Genomic DNA, 20,695 nt, shown 5'->3' with positions numbered 1-20,695 from the left:
AGAGAGAGTGAGAGAGAGGAGAGGGGGGGGAGAGAGAGAGAGAGAGAGGGGGGAGAGAGAGAGAGAAGAGAGAGAGAGAGAGAGAGAAGGGAGAGAGAGGAGAAAAGAGAGAGAGAGAGAGAGACGTGAAGAGAGAGAGAGGGGGGGGAAGAGAGAGAGAGAGAGGATAGAGATAGAGATAGAGAGAGAGAGCGGGAAGAGTGAGAGAGAGAGGGGGGAGAGAGAGAGAGAGGGGGGGAGAGAGAGAGATAGGGGGGAGAGAGAGAGAGAGAGAGAGGGAAGAGAGAGAGAGAGAGAGAAGAGAGAGAGAGAGAGAGAGAAGAGAGAGGAGAGAGAGAGAGAGAGAGAGAGAGAGGGGGGAAGAGAGAGAGAGAGGAGAGGGGGAGGAGAGAGAGAGAGAGAGAGAGAGAGAGAGAGAGAGAGAGAGAGAGAGAGAGAGAGAGGAGGAAGAGAGAGAGAGAGAGAGAGAGAGAGAGAGAGAGAGAGAGAGAGAGAGAGAGGGAAGAGAGAGAGAGAGAGAGGGAAGAGAGAGAGAGAGAGAGAGAGAGAGAGAGAGAGAGAGAGAGAGCGAGTTACGAGTGAAAGAGAATAATTAACTAGCCGTTTATCGTTTACTGAATAGAAAAATGAAAGTACCTTGGTGACTTAAAAAGAAAAAAAAAAAAAGAAAGAGAGAAAAAAAAAAAGAACAAGAGGAAATAACAGTATAGATTAAAAAAAAAATCCGAACACACCTGCAGCCAATCCCTCTCGTTGCCAGCGTGATCCTCGTGGAATTTGGGGAGAACGGCAGCACGGAGGTCATCATCGTCTCAGGCTACAACGTGAAGAACATCGCAGTCCAGGACGACAAGCCTTCCCCCAGCCTTGTCAGTGCCATTGACAACCTCTTCAGAAAAGAACAGGTAGTAGGGACGCGGTGAGAGGTATTCAAAAGGGAAGTGATGGTGTTGTGAGTCATGATGTTGATAATGCTCGGCCGTAGTGATGTTGATATGGACGCTCAATTTCCTTCCAGTCCAAGGTGTTTATATATATAATATATATATATAATATATATATATATATATAATAATATATAATATATATAATATATATATATAATATATATATAATATATATATAATATATATATATATATAATATATATATATATATATATAATATATATATATAAATATATATATATATTTATATATATATATATATATATATATATAATTTTTTTTTTTCCCTTTTCTCTTTTTTTCCCTTTTCTTTTCTTTTTTTCCCTTTTTCTTTCTGGCTTTCTTTCTTTACTTCTTTTTCTTTCTTTCTTTCCTTCTTTTTCTTTCTTTCCTTCTTCCTTTCTAATGGACCAGTGATTGTTATTGACCAGTGATTTTTATTTTTTCCTTTCCTTTCCTTTCCTTTCCTTCTTTTTCTTTTTCCTTTTTCTTTCCTGTAATGGAGACGAGCCTATACTTCTAAAAACAAATTCACATGTCTTGAACATAGAGATGGTAAAAACATTGGACAATGCTTGCATCAGAATGTCCTACGTATAGGTAAGAACGCTAGTTACTAGAACGTTTGTCTTTCTCTTTGAAGGCCTAGTGGAATAAGACCTTCTGTGAAGCATATTCATTTGTGTATTGAGGAAACTTGCTTTAAATATGGGTGAAGGAAAAAAAAAAAAACACAAGATGGGTTTATTTCAAGGTGGGAGAACAACTTTGAAATTCCTCGTGGATTTTGTTATCCTATCAGGCCTGAAAATGAAATCCTGGAGGATTTAGAAACTGTTTTCTCACCTATTAATTACACCTAGATTGTGTGTATCTTCTTCTTCTTCATCTTCTTCTTCTTTTTCTTCTTCACCTTCTTCTTCATCTTCTTCTTCTTCTTCTTCTTCTTCTTCTTCTTCTTAAAGATATACAATGTTCCCTATTGTCAGTGAATCCTATTGAATCAGTCCTTAGAGATATTTTAGCTTCTCTTTACGACCGTATTTTGTTTTCCACCCACATGGGAAATGTTAAACTACAGGCCTTTTCTGCTTTTTCTTTAGGGTGGCCTGATGTGGGAAGGATAAGTATATACTAGATTTATTTATAAGAGAGTGACGTATGTTATACTGTAAAAATTTTAAATTATAGTTGTATTACAATAATTATTAGGCCTCATAATTTTCTGCATATTTACAGCAAATTATGAATGTAATTGGATTTCCATGTTAATAATATTAATATTTATTATCAGAAATGATAATAAGTATTGGAATGATGTGAGTAAAGCAAGCATGCATGTGAATGTTTTACTATGTCTGTTCATTTTATACATGGCTTTTTACTTATTGTTTCTGTGGTAGAAAAGCTAGACCTCTGAAGATTAAAAACTAAAGTAGCTTAAAGGTATAATGCACCAGAGAGTGTTTCCTCAGTTTGTAATTTTTATTTATTTATTTATTTATTTTTTTTTTTCTCTCTCTCTAGGGTTTCATTAATGAATTTTGTTCCTCAGATACATTACAGTAGCCAGGAGCTGACGGCACGACGAGAGAGCCTTTGTGTGTGGCTGGCAGAAAACCGTGTGCCATATACAGTTAGGGATGACATGAGTGTAGAGGTAATATAACTCCTTTTTGTAAACTGAATATATGTATTTACATTTTGTAGTTTTGATTAGTGACAAGCAGTCCATGACTTTATGTATTATTTGAATAGTCCATGAAATAACACCTTTTGAAGTGAACATTTTGACTACATTCACCATTCACATCTACCATCAGGTTTTGCAAACTGCAGTAATAGCCCAGCCATATGAACCAGGCTCAGTCCAGTGCACCAATGAAGTAGTTCTGGACAAAGTGATGAAACTGGTGCAGCAAATGCCTGTTCAAGCTGCCACCACAACTTAAAATGCCCTGCTAGTGTACTAATAGCAGGATGCCAGTATCTGCTTAGAGCGCAACAGAATCATGTGATATTTCAGCGGATGTCTGGCCTCCTATTCTGTACAGCTGAGTCATGTGTCTGAATCAGTTGCTAAGGCTGGTACACACCAAAGTTGATGTAGTGAAGTGTATGCCTTGGCTATTGTACCACCAAAGCTATCAGTCTTGCTACTACAGTATTATATTTATTGAGATATCTCTCAGCAAATTTAGTCTTACCAGTAAAGTAAAATAGTTCATATAATGTGCCGATGACAGTCAGATGTCTTTTTGTACAGGATTATATGCCTGATTTCATATCTTCATGTAACCACCTTGTCTGAAGACTTAACTAATAACCTTAAGGAAAATTAATGTCATATTCTGTACCCATAGTAACATGAAAAGCTTGCAGCCATCTATTATTCCATGAAAGTATACTACCAATATTACAGTCTTAAAATCCATTTTTCTTTTTAATTATTAGAAAGACGGTCCATCATAACAGCCCTTGATTTGTTTTGGCTTCCTCGTACTATTATCAGAGGTTGATTCAGTATCAGCATGTATATTTGGATGTATTTGCTGTTTAGTAAATATTTGACATGTAATTCAGAGAAAAAAAAACATTTCATACTGAAAAGAGTATAATGTCTGTACTTATGTTATTCAGGTACTGAAAATTAGTTTTAGAAATTGTGAATATGTATTCAGAAACATTATCATTCCAAACAGTAAACTAAAGAGGTTTTTTTGGGAGGGGACCATATATATGTTTTAAAAAATAGGACTTTACACAGGAATGCCATTTTGAAAAGGTTGATCATTTCAGGGTATGTTTCTGATATTAACTAGGACAAATTGTTGTATACAATTGGGTGGTAAGGTAATTTATATGTAATGATTTGTCACTGGCTGTGAATATTTATTGATTTGTATAAATAGTAATTGCTCAATATATGGAAACCTGGTTGGAAGTGATAGTGGAGAAACCACTATTTGCTTTAACCTCATGTGACTGGAAATTAACATGGAGTAACTCTAAATTTTATCACTACACGTAAAACTTTCGACATAAATTTAAGGAGCTGACTTTCTTGTGAAGATTAAACAGCCTCTATTACTGAAGACAATGCCTTATGCTTCACATACTTAGGTTAATAGCAACGCACAGAAGAATAAAACCCAGCGTAAATGTAAGCGTTCTTGGAATTTTGGGTCTCGAAATAGTAGTCTCACTTGTGTGTTTATTTCAACGTGTATGCATTACTCTTGATTTGAACTGACAAGACTTTAACTCGGATTTCCGCGAGAACGTCACGAGCGTAAATTGAAGGGAGGTGGCATACACCTAGATTTCAGTATTTGAATGTGAAAGTAGCCATTGCTGATATTGCTCTTTAGAATGTCTGTCTCCTGTGCTTCCAGTACTCGTTCATTAAAACAATGATTTTGATAATCATGTTAATGATAATGATAATTGTAATAGATAGTATAATGATAATGGCTTAAATAATGATGATGTTAGTCATGATGAATATTAAGTGTTAAGATCACGTTTTTGAAAATTAGAATATGAATATGAAAATGATAATTACAGTACACAATATACAGTGAAAAAAACATACGTATTGTGACTAGTAACTAGCTTTCTCAAAGTTATTTTGACCATTGATAATTATTATAATTACTCTAATTGTGATTGCAAAACATCATATGCAATATTATTATCATTATTGATTATTATTATCATTATTATTATTAATATCATTATCATAATTGTCATTATTGTTAAAATTATTATCAATATTATCATTACTGTTTTAATTAGTTTGATCATTACTTTTTTTTCCAAGATGACTTTACAGTCTCCGACATCACTACCATCTTAAATATCATTTTACTTAATTTTATTTTCAAGCTTTCACGACAGCAGTAATCTACTTCCTAAATTTCTTGAAACTCTTAATATTATATCATAGGCAATAAGTTTTGCAATTTTGAAAATGAGGAGCAAGATCAAATGAATAGAATCAAATGTTCTCATTACATGTAGAAATTCTGATGCAATTCTTGTTGACTAAATGAACTGACCGTTGCAAAGGAAAAAAGAAGAAATGCAAGGTAGATTGATAAATATTTACATTTTTTAAGCACAGGATATTTTTTTTTGTTTTTTGGTTTTTGTTTCTGTTCTTATTTATTTTTCCCTCACTAAGGACACATGAGATTATATATATATAAATATCATGAATGTAGCAAGTGAGAAGTCTTGATTAGCAATTCCTGGTACGATGCATTTTACTAGAACCTGCCTGGAATGTATTTCCTGCCCTGGTGGAAATAGACGTCCCTGGTGGGGATTATTTCAACTGGCTTTGATGCCAGGAGTGGGGCCAGTAGCGCACTTTAAATGTTGACGTGTGATTGAGCCTTTTGGTATTCCTGTTTCACTTTTGTGTGAGGTATACATAGGTGTATATATATATATATATATATATATATATATATATATATATATATATATATATATATATATATATATATATATATATATATATCTTCAGGCATGATGTCACAATGTTGAAGTTGATGAGCACAATATAATGACTCAGTTGTCCTTCTCCTTGTGATGTAGTTTGTAAATGGGTGTGCTCATGGTTGATAAAGACAGTGCATGTACTTTCATAACTTGTGTATAAACGCAACTCGAGGAAACTTTGTAACCATTTACCCTTTAGTAAATATGACTGGTTGGCTGTGACAGTTTTGGGTGAGAAACATAACTTACATTCCAGTTGGGTTCTATTGCTATATATATTATCTTAAAATGGCTATATATCATCAATCTTCCACCAACAATATTAGCTAATCTTGCACATATATTTAAAGCTTCTCCCCCCTCCCTCCCTCCCTCCCACAATATTCAACTTTATTATCATTATTATCCCCAAGAATTTAGAAGGGTAAAGAAGCAAGTGAATCATCTGCTATCAAATTTTGAACGTTGAAAAATCTTTTTTGTAATTTTGTGAAAATAGTTGCTTATAAAAACTCCTTTGAAGGTTACCTTTTCTCTTTGTGTTGTAATATTTTATTATTTATACAGGGCTTAAATGTTCCTTTATGAATATGGTCCCTTCTGTCTCCATTATATTTGGAATGGACTTCTCCTTTTATAGCTTGTTGGTAAAGGTACCATGTACAGTTTCTTTAGTTGGTGGATTATGAGATTTTTCTTTTATTGACATTTATTTTTGGTCTTAATATGCATTTCCATGAACCTCGGCATGATTCATTCTCTTTTTACCTTCTGTGTATGTTTGCCTGCGATCATTTTGGGATGAGAACTTTGGTATTTAAAAAAGAATGGATGGTTCGTTTGGCAGTAGATGTTCAGGAGTTATTAGTTCCATTCCTGTACATTTCTTGCAGATTAACACTGAGATATATATATATTCTTGATTAAGTAGTGCAGTGCAATGTTACCTCATGTGGTGACTTGATGTGTTAGATGCAACCCATTAAAATTTCTTTGTAGTGTGCTTTATATTTTGAAAAATATCATTTCATACCAACACTAATACAGAAAATTCATATAAATCATCTGTATTATACTAGCATAGTTGACAAATAATTTGTAAGATATTTATATGCAATTGTTGACTGCAATAACTTTCATTGATGGAATTCTGTTCTTCAAGGTTGTTATCACAGAAAATAAACTATTGGTGCTTTGGTGAGTCATGGATGTGCATCCTAAGGAAATAATATTATGTAATTATCACAGGAAATTTGATGCCTTAGCGTTAGGTTTCATGGAGTGTTCCTCTTTGCTTTTGGAAGAAAGAGGCAGTTTACAAGGAGAGGAAAATAGCTATCTAAATATATTTTTTTCCAGCAAAATTTCAACAATAGGAAATAAGCCAAGTTGATGAGTTTAATGGACATTAGTCTTTACATTTAAAAGAAAATGGGTCATAGTTTTCGCATGTTTATCCATAGTGACGGGTTTGATAGATTAAACAAATTGCCAAAATTCAAAGACATTGTCAACTTCTTAGAAACCCTATTGGTTTTCAAATATGGTAATGGAGGAGAAACTATATTTAAGTGCTTTTTTCAAATTATATATATATAAAGAGTTTATTATATATTTTATATTTAAGGCAGCATTCTAACAGCCGAGTGCTTCACATAGACAGCAAAGTGTTAGACATAATAAATACAGGAGATTGAATGTTACTGGTGCTAGTGGTTTATTATCTGTGTACTTTTATTTTTTATCCGAAATATTATAAAGGCAGGTTATTTAGCAATTCTCTTGTTTACTGTAATTTTCATATAAAATATACCTATATAATTGTGGCAAATATATGGCTTGGTGCTTCATGTAATATTAGAGATTAATGATGTTGCCTTTTATGTAAACTAGTGTGATTATGGTGGATGGATAATCTCTTGTTATATGTATTGCAGGAAATGAGTAGATTACATGTAATGTTCCACAGAAGTTAGTAGACTGCATATTCACCATTGTGTCATAGTGTCTAATATTCATAGAATAGAGCCTCATAGAGCTAGACTTTGATGGCAGAAATAATACATATTGCAGATTATTTTGAAAGTACTCTTTATCTGTTTATAAAAAGTATTTTTTACTCTAAAAGGATTTTATTTTATGAATTTTTGGTCTAGGCTTCAGCAGTCATTTTTGGTAAGTTCTAAGATACTAAGGAAAATTATAAAAAGATACTATGTAGTTTTATCAATGGCTGTGATGACATTTTTGCATTATATTTTATTTGAGTCACCTTTTTTCACAGGCAGGTATTTATTTCTTCATGCAAGGTCTATCCAGTGCATGGTAGTTACTTATTGCCATTGCAAAGTTTTATGGAAATACAAACAGTACTGGTCTGGCAGTGAAATCAGATGACAGCCAAGCTAACATAGTTAAATAAAAGTTCTAAAATTGGAATAATTAAGATTATTTTATATTTTATTTTTACATTTTTCCCAAATAGAGTATTAATTACTCTCATTATGAAATCTACATGAATTTCATATCCTCAGTCATAGTGTATCAGCATGAAAGCTGAATTTCATGTTTTATCTTGACATTTGTAGAGACCACCACATAGCTTCATAACAGCCAAATGATATTAGTGAATTAAGGTATATAAATACAGGCAAGCTAATGAGGCATCATCATCTCCTGTGACTGATAAATATCTTGGATATAGTGATCTGATTATTGTAACTTAAGGACATGTAATGTTATTTAAGCTGAAACTAGTATTTTTGCATATCAACATTTGTTGTTGAAATATGGCTGTGCTTTCATGAATAGTCTTCTTTTTTTCATTGATCTTCATGGAAGTATGTATGGGTTCATTCTTGCTTAATAACTCTTCTCTCGCTTCAGCTATTCAGAATTTAGTTAGATCAGTTTATTAAATTGTTTATCTATTATCGTTGTCATTATCACACGTCAGTTTATATATTCAACTGATAGAATGTTTTAACTATGTGCTTTTCTTAGTTATTTGCTTGTTTTATACTCTGGGTGATTACAGTCACTAGTTGTTTATTAGTGTTAATCATAGCACTGAGGTAACTTATTCTTCGGCTGTAGTTGTTACTGCCATTATATTACATTTAGTAATATAATATTTGCTGTTATTCTTTTCAGTATAATAATAATCATTGTAATTGTCATTACTTTATGTTTATTCATCCTCATCTTAATCCTGGTATTCATTATCATATAGATTATTTTATTCTATGGGGCGCTGTTGTATGTGACTTTTAATATCCAATTCATAACATTAAACCATGTTGATGTTGAAATCTTATTATAGCTCAGTTATCTGAAGCACTATACTAAGTGTTAAGGATTATATTATCAGATGGTAATCAGTGTATGTGTAAGCACAGTATATGTCTTGCTTGACCTGTACAGTATTTACAAAGTTTATAATATGCCTAACATGTCAAAACCCTATCACTTAATGTAAATAACATAAAGACCAAATAACATAGGTTTTGATACCCTATTGTTTTGAAATTTATTTTACTTCTGGAAAAAACAAACAAGTATCTGATAGTTTCAAGTTCTTCTAATATTTGCCTTTTTTACATTGCATTCTCAAAATAGTCGCCATGCATTTGACTTACTTTACATATTTCCCAATTTCAATATCATGGTTTGTTTGGGAATATGATATGATAAAGTTGCAACTTCTTTCTCTCCCCAAACTTTCCTCTATACTCAGATTCAGAATGACAATGGTTAATGATAACAATGCAATAAGTACATAGTTGCAGTGAAGGAGAAATGGATAATGATTTTAACTTTAAAAAAATAATGAAGGAATTAGTGTAATGAAAGACCGGAGGAATATCAAGCAATCAAATGTGGCCTCCACCTTTATGTTCTATGCTGCTAAGATCATGAAAGTCAGTAGAAAATATGAATTTGTAATGTGTGTACTGAAATTCTCTATGCTAGAATGAAGTAGAGTAATTATAACATTACATATGAGGTAAAACTCATGTAAGCATACACATGCATACCTACATATGCCCCCGTCCTCTCCCCACCCGACCCCATACCCCACACACACTTGCACTCACTCACTATACACACACATATTACCTGCAAATTTAGCTAAGGTCTATTTATGGACCTTATACCTACCTATCCAGTTATTAATTTTGTTGGACTTTTATGCCCGTATTATAAAAAAAAAAGTTAAGGGTCCCTCTCCCTGTTCAGAAATTCTAGAGAAATATGGTATTCCAGAATGCCACTTACCCTCTTCCTTACCTTCAACCTCTTTGTATAGCATAAGCATTGTTGGAACATTGTTGGGTTTAGCTAAGGGAGGGGGAGGGTTGCCTTAAGAGAACCCTTTTCTCATTTTTCTCTCTTAGAATTTCTTTAGAACAATATATAATTTGTAACTGATTACAGAAAGCTAGAAAATACACACAAGATCACAAAAAATCTAATCCTACAATCACTGTGCATCAAGCACCTGCAAAATACTATATAGCTTTCACCCAATATTACCTATATTACATGAATTAAAGAAATAGTACTAAATGCCACATACATGCATATATATACTTATGCATAGAATATAAATAAGAAGAAATGACTGAACAAAACACTAGAAAAACAATAAATGAAAGTGTTCTGTAAGTTCAGATTAACCATTAACTGTCAGATTCACTCTTGTGAATATCTAATAAAATATGCAAAACATTTTGTTAAGTAAATATGCCTTGTGTTTTGTCTAAAAACAATTGAAAATTGCTGTAGTTTGTGTTGGATGCTCTAAAACCATTTGGTAATCCTCAAATAAGGAACAAGAAGTAAAGATTTACCAACCCTGATCTGTGGACTATAGGTATTTGGTCCATGATAAGCTTGCAGCCTGATCTCTGATATGAAAATATTCTTGCATAATTAATCATATCTTTTCATATTTGAAATTACACTTCATTGTGCAAAACAAATATTGCATGAAAATATTAACCCAACTTTTGTATTATGAACCAGGAAAGATTACACATTTTTAAAGATATTTTTTATGAATTCTGCCGGGATTACCACCCCCTGACAGAGAGGGAGGTCTGGGGTATCTGTTTTGGAATATGGAAAGATTAGGGTTACTTCCACAAGCTAGAGTTTTCTACCCTTATAGTTTTAATGAAGTGCCTGTTGGTTTTTATTATAGAAACACTGAAAAAATCCCTGTACAGAAATTTTCAGAATACATAAATAATACAAAAAATATGACATAATGAAGCAATTAGCTGCAAATATTCTTAATGTTGCTTGGTGGTCTGTGATTTTATTTATTTATTTATTTATTTTTTACATTAAAGTTGATGAAAAAATTCTTATCAATTAAAAGGGGACAGACAAAAGTCATATGTGAATTGAACTTTTCTTACATGCTGATTTTTTGTATTCAAATGAAGATTGAATCTGCATAACACAATAAAATGAATGCAGACTGATAATGCAAAGAATTGCTTCCTTGGGCAGAATGTTCAGTATTCTTAGCATTGCCTTATTTTCACATAACTCTGCACAAGACTGAATACTGCACTATTATAACCTCCAGAATATTCTTGACGAAGACCTTGATATACAGGACCTGTTATTCTGTACCCTTATGAAGAGTAAACGGTAATCAAGGAAAATGAGGCTTGTCTATTGATTAAGACCCAACCCCCCCAATCCCTTGCTCTTTGCTGTGTGTGTGTGGGGAGGGGGGCTTAGGAGATGGGGACTGAAGCCCAATGAGCCCTCACCTCAACTAATTTTGCAAGGTCTTTTCTTCTCCTTTCCTTTTCCTTTTCTTCATCCCCTTTTTCTGTCCACTTATCCCTTATCCTAATCTTTAAACTCATATTTACCATTTTTGCCACAGTGCTTTATCATAATGTTTCCTACTCCCTTAACTCCTTCCCCTTCTAACAACCTTTACCTTATACTATACCCCATCAGCTCCCCCTCTCTACCCTTTTCACTACCATACCACCCTCTAATACTGTTGAACCTATAACTTTACCCTAATCATTAACTCATTTCTAACCCTTTTCAATACTCTAATTTACCAGCACCATATGACCTTTGATGTCATATATATCATACCCAAAGTCTCACACTTTCACTATATTTTTAATGTGCCGCTAATGACGTTAGAGGTTGACATGGCAGAAATTTTTCAATAAATAAATATTGATTGAAATGGTATAACTACAATATACTACACTATATACTCTTGTTAATGCTGGTACTTTGCTTTCATTAATAGTTAAAAAGACATATTCACTGGGTAATCATGAAATATGGTTTTCATTTTTAAACTTTGCAACATTACTCCCTCTACAAAATCGGATAGGACACTCTACACTGAGAAAAGAACAAATAAAAACATTCAACTTTATTATTTTACTTCAGGTAAAATGTGTATATTTCTTTGTACATAAAAGTTCAAAATATGTACTGACAAGTCATATTGTTCAAAAGAATAGTAATAATCTGAATATCAAATCCATCTACCACTAGAATTTCTCAAAATATCATCTTGCCTCGTTACTCAACAGATACTTGCATTTGAGTTATACAATAATGTGTGTAGTCTTGAAGCAATTAACTGACACTTCATGTCGTCCTTCGGCAAACACCTCATGAAATCCTGTAGCAAATAATGAAAACTTAGTAGATATCCAGCAAATATTAAAACTCTACCTGGACTTGCTACTTCCCAAGTGTATGTGAGGAAGTGGCTTCGTATGTGAGGAAGCGGGAGTTCACAAACTGTCAGAATGTTAGCTCATGGATAAAGTACCTGATCAAATTGAAATATAAGAAATAACAAGCTTTACAGTATTAGCTCCTCATTTTACATTTGCAAAGTACAACCATCGGTGTTTTTACTTCAGTAGCAACACATTTCTGCAATGCAGTATGTGATTGCATTCTAAATTATGAATAACTACTGAGAACTTTCACTATTAGAGTATAATAATAATAAAAAAATAACAGCTATGTAGAAAACAATTTGTTTATTCTACATTTCAATTTTAGGTAACTAATGCTCTGTCAATGTACCTCAATCAGTATTTCACACTTTGTCATTTGGTATTTTTCATTGTTGAATTATTGCAATTACTGATTAAACACACCAGTTTCCAATGTATGGATTCTTGTGGTCACTCATGAAATATACATTACTATTGCACCATTTGCAAAGGCAATCCATGATATATCTACTTTCTTCCTGTCAGATATCATCTATATATATGCCAGACTAACAGTTATTGCAATTGTCATAATACCTTCTCATCTTCGATGTACATCTTAGCATGCAATTACTTGAGTCTTTCAAGAATAAATTTCCAAGTTCTATGTATAAAATATAATTCTAAATTCTTGATCAACCTCTTCTTTCTTTCTATGAATGAACAACCCTCTTATTTTTCATTGTTGTTAAGTGAAACATTATGAATAAAACCAGATTTATTTCTAAAAATAACATTTTAAAATTCTGACATATACAGTGTAATGATCAAAAGTACATCTAAACAGCCCTCATTTCCTTGTTCTGTTTATTATACATTCTAGGTTTATGTTGGAATTTATGCAAATTACCAAGAATATACAACCACTCGAGGTATGCCTTTTTACCAACACCAGTCATGGTCTTATAAATAATATACAATGGACACATAAACATTCTAAGAATCAATAGAATTGTAAAATAAAAGCAATGCTGATTTTCTTCAACAATCATTTGTAGCGTTAAAACACAAGCCTCATAGCCTCCATCCAACAAAAGCAGAGCTACGTCATGAATCAATGATTTTGAAATCACGTTTACTGATTTTCTACTTGGTTTTCTTTGTGTTTCTTTGTTGAACTTGAGATGGATATGTTTCCTAGTCATGACTGATCTATTCAAAATGAATAAAATAATTATAATAATAATTAAATAAAGCTAAAAATTATTGCATCTTAACGAACATCCCACTTCAAAAGCTAATATGGTGTACTTTCACTTATTACAATATATCTTCTAACTCTTACTTCATTCTTTTCTGTTGTCTGGCTCTGTAAATATCACTTGTTAAAATGGGTTTGTTCCCATCCTCATCATCTGAATCGTCACCAGGAACCAGCTTTCTCTTCCGGTCGCCGCTGGGGTCCACCACCCAGTGTACGGACTTTGAAAGTTCAAATAGTCTGACATCGTGGCTTCCAGTAGTTGACCACTGACCCCCTGGAAAGGATACAGACACTACTGGTAAAGAACAAGAAGAACTGGAGAAATTCTCAACACATTATCTTCTCTCTTTTATGAATCTTCAATGAATCACTATTAATAAGTGCATAAAAAACTCATTCATGTCTGCATGTGCATGTACATGTGCATGTGTATTTCTATATGTATGTCTATTTACACATACATATGTATAAATCTTACCTTGTTCAGGAAGGTTCAGTCTCATGAAGAGGTCAACCAATGCATCGAGCTTGACAAAGGGACCTCGGAAGCAGTGAGGAGGCGGCAGCATGGACAGCAGATTGGCAACGGCAGGAGGTGGAGGGAAAGCACCACCTATCACAGGATAATGTTCAATGTGATTGATGAAAATGTTATAAGAAACATTGTAAAAGTAGCTATCATGAACATTACCAAGACAAGAATGTGAAAAAGAAGGCATAGTAACTCTCCTACACTTCACCTGATTTCTGAGAAAATGAAACAAAATTAAGAGATGCTTACAAGATCTACAGTGAAGCAAGATGTCCAATATCAATGAAATTGCTTATCAGAATAGAAATGCACTTTTAAGTACATTACCAAGTTGAAATGTTTTGAAATTTAAAAATAGATTATTACATACGCAGTCACAAGGGATTGCCTCATCAAACCTTGGAAAACATAAAAAATAAAAATAAATAAATAAATAAAATAAGTACATAACTATTACCAAAATAAATGTTAAAAGCAATGCACTTCCCAACTCCTTAAAACCAATAAAAAAAGAAAGGCAAATACAGCACCTTTGACTGGGTGTTCTCCAGGGATATATTTGGCCTTGGGTTTGAAGGGGATCATCTGCGAGAAGTCGGGTCTTGCATAGGTCGGCTCCTGAGAATCATGAATTGACAATCCTCTGGGAACATTTGGGTTGATGATCATGTTGTGGGTTGATATGTCACGGTAACCAATGGCTCTGAAAGGAAAATCTGGGGTGAGAAGGGCTATCAAATCCTACATTCCATCCTATATATTTCATACATGCTGTTAAAGCTTATCCTTGCAAATCATAAATGAAGTAAGATTTTTAAATACATTTCATTTATCACAAATATATATCAGCAAGAATGAGAATGAATATCTTCACAATACAAGAAATCTATTTGACCAGTTTCAATTATATCTTTTTCAGATATACATGTATTTCTGATAAAGATATAATCAAAACCAGTCAAATACATCTCTTGTATTGTGAAGATATTTATTCTCATTCATACCTTTTATACATTTGTCAACATGAATACAGTTCATGTATCAGCAATACTTATAAAACATTAACATTTGTCCAATGAATAATAATAATAATAATAATAATAATAATAATAATAATACTTACTTCAGTTCAGGAGGTGTGCATGGGTAGAGATCCATGAACTTGTACCGGTCAACAAGCTGTGCTGTGTCTTTGCCCTCAAATTCTTGCAGCTGTGAAAAGGAATATTCATAAATCTGTGCACTATGAGGCAGGATCAATAATAACTGGACAAAATACATATACATATTTCAAGCATGAAAGATTTTAAGATAAGACTACAGTTTAAAAACATGACAAACCTGAAAGTTGAAACACCTCTGAACAACACTGCACGTACATACAAAGCTGCACATGTACATATACTCAACTAGTTACACAAAAAGAGGCAAAGGAGACAATCAACAAAAAGTTATGTACAGTTTCTCTCACCTTTTGCAAAACATGAGCTCTTCTCTTCTCAACCTTGACAATTGACGCAAGATCACCAACATTGCACTCAAATTCCAGGAAACGGTTCCAAAGGCCAACAGTGTCCTCATTTTTCAGCTGTCCTGAGGTTAGCACTCTTTCAAACAAGACTCTCGTGTTGTTATCGTCTGGAACCGAAAGAGAGAGAATCTTAACTTGGATATTACTATCAGTGCTACTAACATTATTACTAATATCAATAAAATGATAACAACAATGAGGATAATGAAAACAACTAAATTATACAAATATTTGCTATAAACAAACCCTTATATCTTGGAAACAAGTCAAACTTTCTGAAGAGAAAATAGCAGGAAATACAATACTTTATAATCAAGTAATCTCCACAGTGACAGGAAGTAATATGTACTAAAAACTGCATGCTCCTGCAGAAGTTCCTAAATAATGCCTTCTTAGGAATCATCACCTGGCTGTATTTCCACCACCATTAGATTTAATTTAATTATTCAATTTCATAATCATATTTTCAGATAATGACTCTCAAATGAATACAACTTTTGGTCAATTTTCAAATAATAAGCATCTAACAACTCCTTATTCGAACTCCTGGCCACATGAAACAAATTTTCGTATTATGCCTGACGTTGCCAGCCACAAGAATTCACCTGTAAGGAGATGATAATGTCAATCCTACACGACCAACTCCTTAAACAAATGATCTGCTTACCATTGAGATGGGACAAATAGTCAACATAGGCCATGATGTAATCTGCATTATCCGGACACTTCTTGAGACCCAGTTCAAATATCCTGAAAGCAATGTCTTTATTCTTTGTGCAGTAGTATTCCATGAGGGCAGCACCAACGTAGATGTGGAACTTTGTCCGAACGTCCTCTCGTGCCTTCTTGAACACCTCTCTTGTGGATTTTATCCCTTCTGCCCGTCGAGCAAATTTCATATACTGAAGGTAAGCCTGGGAGGGGGGGGGGAAAATAAATTTAAAAATATACAAGTAAACAGAAGGAAGAAGTAATCAGTTTTCCTTGTTGATTTTCCAAAAATGTAAAATTGGACTTAACAAGGGAAATATATATATATATATATATATATATATATATGTATATATGTATATATATATATGTATATATATATATATATGTATATATGTATATATGTATATATGTATATATATATATATGTATATATATGTATATATATATATACATACATACATACACATATATATATTATATATATATATATATTACACACACACACACACACACACACACACACACACACACACACACACACACACACACACACACACACACACACACACACACACACACACTAATAATAATAATAATAAAATTAATATTCTCATATAGTTTCTGACACTCTTACACAATAACTGTGTACTTGAAAAATGGGGGGGGGATCCAATCAGAAAAGCGGGTGAGAATGTTATAGTCACACCTATCACACAAACCAACCACTGTGGAACCACTCAATTTCACTCAAACTTACCAGTGTTGGATCAATGTCCTCCATTTCTATGTACCGCTGATAGATCTTGTGCACTTCTTGATATCTCAGGCGGGATTCTTCAAAATCTGCGTAGGCAAAGTACAAGAGCTGGTTTTTTCTCAAAGGACCGGAGATAGCGCGTTCGTAGATTTGAGCGGCTTCCTCGCTGAAGATTTTGCTGGCGTTCACATCCTGCGGAGGGAAGCAGTATTAACAGATATCTGTGCAACATCATTCATGTCATAAAAAGTAATTAATAATGATGATAATGATAATAACAAAAATAATATTAATAATAATAATAATATATATATAAAATCCCTGATTTTACTCTTAAGGCATTTTGATGGTATACTGTTTACAAAATGTGATCTATTCTCAGAAAACAAACAAACAAACACACAAAGTTCACTTACCCCTTTTTCTGACAGGAGTTTGGAGGATTCCTGTAAGAAGAGTGCCGCTTCATACCAAATATCCGGATGATAGGAGAGGCAGAGGAGGCACTGCTCGTACGCAAATCTCACGCGTTTGGTGACCAGCGTCTGGTCGTCTGTTCTCAAGGGGTTGTCTTTCTCCCATCTGATATATCGCTTCCAGATCTCAACCTGTAATAATGATAAAGCTCTTTGCACAAAAGTAATACCGAATCTAAAATTAAAATATCTACTGACTCTGCATAAGAGTAAAGCTATAATAAGAAATACAAGAATCATGATTTATTTCTGAACTGGGGAAAAAAAAAAAAAAAAAAAAAACATATACAAGTATGTTTCTTCCTAATTAACAAAGAGTTTTACTCTCATATTATTTGGTTATTATCAAAATTCAGCAGCATTGTATTTATTCTGGTAGTCTAAATTATAATCGCTCAAAATCCACACAAATCCTAATTAAACTACACAGTTCCATGATCTGTGTCTTAACTAGTAGCATGACACACATTGATATAGTTGTGAAAGGTATGGATAAGGATAAAGAAATACTTTTATATAATTTGTCTTATCTTACACCATTTATCATTGTTTCATAACTTTCTCAAAAATGGTCACCTTCCTCTGTCCATGCCAATACTATATAAATAAATGCATCTTTCCCCATTATCCAACGAGGTTTAACAAAAGTAAAATATTTCCATCAAATTTTCCTACTTATCACCACATACCCGACACTGAGTGAACAGCCATATGGGACAATAATGATAACAATGATAATTCACTACACTTTGGCACAGAATACAACCCACATCTCCCGCTCATCACCTGCTTTGTTTCTTCGGGGAGCCCTGACGGGGGCACACTGGGCAGATGACGGTTAAGACCTCTCGTCTCGGTCTCCAACTCCTTCCCGACTCTTCTTGCGTTCATGTAGTCACGACCTCGCTCGATGTTCATCTTCTCAGCAATAATGGGATTTATGTTCTTCTCGAAGTCCAGGTAATCTTTCCATAGTTGCTCGATGTTGGCCATTGGGGTCACGATGCCTCTTTGGTACACCTAATTTGAAAATATGAGGGTTTAGTATGATAATGCAGTAATACTCATTGTAAAAGGAAAATTAATGTATAGGTAACTGTAAGAAAACTTAGGTTTCAAGTATAAATAAAGTAGGATAGGGGCTAATGACAGGGGGGAGGACGGCAGGGAGAAGGAGGAAAAGGAGGAGAGGGAAGAGAAGGAAGAGGAGGAGGAGGAAGAGGAGGAGGAGGAGGAGGAGGAGGAGGAGGAGGAGGAGGAGGAGGAAGAGGAGGAGGAGGAGGAGGAAGAGGAGGAGGAGAAGGAGGAAGAAGAGGAAGAGGAGGAGGAGGAGAAGCAGAAGAAGAAGAAGAAAGACAGAGAAGGGTTAAGAAAGTGAGGGCAAGAGATAAAGTGAGAGATAGAGAGAGAGAAGGTGAGGGTAAGAGAAAAAGGAAAAAGAATGAGCATAAGCAAAAGAGAGAAAGAAAGAGAGAGAGAGAGAGAGAGAGAGAGAGAGAGAGAGAGAGAGAGAAAAAAGGGAGACAGGGACGAAGCCTTGAACATAACACACCTTTCTGACTGCCATAATCTTCTGGTTTTCTGCATAGGAACCTACAACCTCAACATTCTTCAGCAGATTTGCATAGTCGTTCCATAGAGTATAAGAATTGTAGTCCATTCCAATCTTATCAGTGGCAAATTCATATGCCTGAGACAACTTTTCTCTAGAAAAAGATAAACGCACTCATAGAAAATGTTACAAACTCTTACATCAATCAATCATATCCAACTTCACATTCCCTATTTGGAGGAAAATTTATCAAGATAATGTAGTCATAAACACTGTGATATTATCTGCCATAGTTACCTTTACAATTATTTAAATATTCGGTTTAATTAATTTACCTGTATGTGGGTAAGCTGGACTTCGTCTCCTTCACATACGTGACGTACAATCGCCAAAGGTCTATGTTGAGAACTTTCGTTAAACATCTCTGGAACAACTGGAAATAAACAAATCTTATTAATATCTACTACATAAATAGACTGATAGATAGATAGATAGATAGATAGTTAGCTGGGGAAAAAATGCTTTACACTCTTAATATACAGTAACCTGGAGTGATTTACAATAAATACAGCTTCAGTAACTTGGTAATACCAGTAAAATATAAATCCATTTTGCCATAATTACAAAGTAAGTGGTGGCAGTTTATAGCCATAAAATGCATAACACAATTTATTTATTAATTGCATCAAGTTTTCTCCTTTGCACAATTATTATCAATGATTTTCCCTCTCCCTTCCTTTTATTAGTTTCATCTTTCCACTCTTTTCTTCATATCTACCTCTCCCTCTTTTCTTCCCTTATTTAGTTCCTTCATTTTTCCCCTTTTGTTTCTATTAATTGCATTTTTATATATTGCATTTTTATATAAGTATTGCCACCGTTTAAATTAAAAATATCTTCTCCTTTTTATTTTCTCTTTCACTCTTCCCTCCTTCAACTGCTTTTCTCCCCCCCCCTCCCTCCCTCCCTCCCTCCCTAACTCACCTTCATATGCCCCACTCCCCCATCTCTCACTTTTTGCATACATACATAAATACATACACACACACACATGCACACACACATACACATACACATACTCACACTCACACTCACACTCACACTCACACTCACACTCACACATACACATACACATACACATACACACACTCACACTCACACTCACACACACACTCACACTCACACTCACACTCACACTCACACTCACACTCACACACACACTCACACTCACACTCACACACACACACACACACACACCACACACACACACACACATCCACACCCACACCCACACGCACACGCACACGCACAAACAAACACACAAAAAAGTACTTCGCAAGCAACCCCTTTTTTCAGCGATCCATATAAACGTCACATTTCCAGCTGCAACTTCCAGCCTTCACTACAAAAACTTCGAGAATACAAGATAGTACATAAGAACAAAAAAAAAAAATCTTCGCCTTCAAATTTTCAAATGTTCCACGATACTTCTGCAACTTTAATCTGAATATTCACACGAACCATAATCATTACGAAGAAAAATCAAGTACGTTATCCTATCACTGCTAAATGGAGACTTTATCGATATCAAACGTTTTTTTCCCAGTTCACTCAACCCTGTTCTAAAGGTTCAAAAGAATTGCTTTCAATTATATAACTGCTAGGCGAATAATATCAGATATAATGTG

The 20,695-nt window shown here is 34.0% G+C and overlaps 2 protein-coding genes across 2 annotated transcripts in view; one reads left to right on the top strand and one right to left on the bottom strand.

The window, feature by feature from the left end:
• Positions 1-9,670, top strand: part of LOC119576409 (gem-associated protein 6-like) — a 14,563-nt gene extending 4,893 nt beyond the window's left edge. The window contains exons 3-5 of the mRNA XM_037924102.1: positions 761-905; positions 2,503-2,607; positions 2,771-9,670. Coding sequence (XP_037780030.1) covers positions 761-905; positions 2,503-2,607; positions 2,771-2,899 — 379 coding nt within the window. The 3' untranslated portion in view covers positions 2,900-9,670. The remainder of the gene's footprint in view (positions 1-760; positions 906-2,502; positions 2,608-2,770) is intronic.
• Positions 9,671-11,865: 2,195 nt separating this feature from the next.
• The window catches only part of LOC119576408 (protein suppressor of forked-like), a 42,997-nt gene continuing 34,167 nt past the window's right edge, over positions 11,866-20,695 (bottom strand). Inside the window, exons 4-15 of the mRNA XM_037924101.1 lie at positions 19,343-19,440; positions 19,008-19,161; positions 18,242-18,475; positions 17,396-17,587; positions 16,980-17,171; positions 16,176-16,422; positions 15,449-15,615; positions 15,101-15,189; positions 14,508-14,680; positions 13,924-14,058; positions 13,527-13,719; positions 11,866-12,135 (exon numbers count right to left, since the gene is read on the bottom strand). Of these exons, the coding sequence (XP_037780029.1) occupies positions 12,126-12,135; positions 13,527-13,719; positions 13,924-14,058; positions 14,508-14,680; positions 15,101-15,189; positions 15,449-15,615; positions 16,176-16,422; positions 16,980-17,171; positions 17,396-17,587; positions 18,242-18,475; positions 19,008-19,161; positions 19,343-19,440 (1,884 nt within the window). The 3' untranslated portion in view covers positions 11,866-12,125. The remainder of the gene's footprint in view (positions 12,136-13,526; positions 13,720-13,923; positions 14,059-14,507; positions 14,681-15,100; positions 15,190-15,448; positions 15,616-16,175; positions 16,423-16,979; positions 17,172-17,395; positions 17,588-18,241; positions 18,476-19,007; positions 19,162-19,342; positions 19,441-20,695) is intronic.

The sequence above is a fragment of the Penaeus monodon genome, chromosome 8 (assembly GCF_015228065.2).
Source record: "Penaeus monodon isolate SGIC_2016 chromosome 8, NSTDA_Pmon_1, whole genome shotgun sequence".
In the NCBI taxonomy this organism is placed as follows: Eukaryota; Metazoa; Arthropoda; class Malacostraca; order Decapoda; family Penaeidae; genus Penaeus; species Penaeus monodon.
This window is presented reverse-complemented; position numbering and strand designations above follow the sequence as displayed.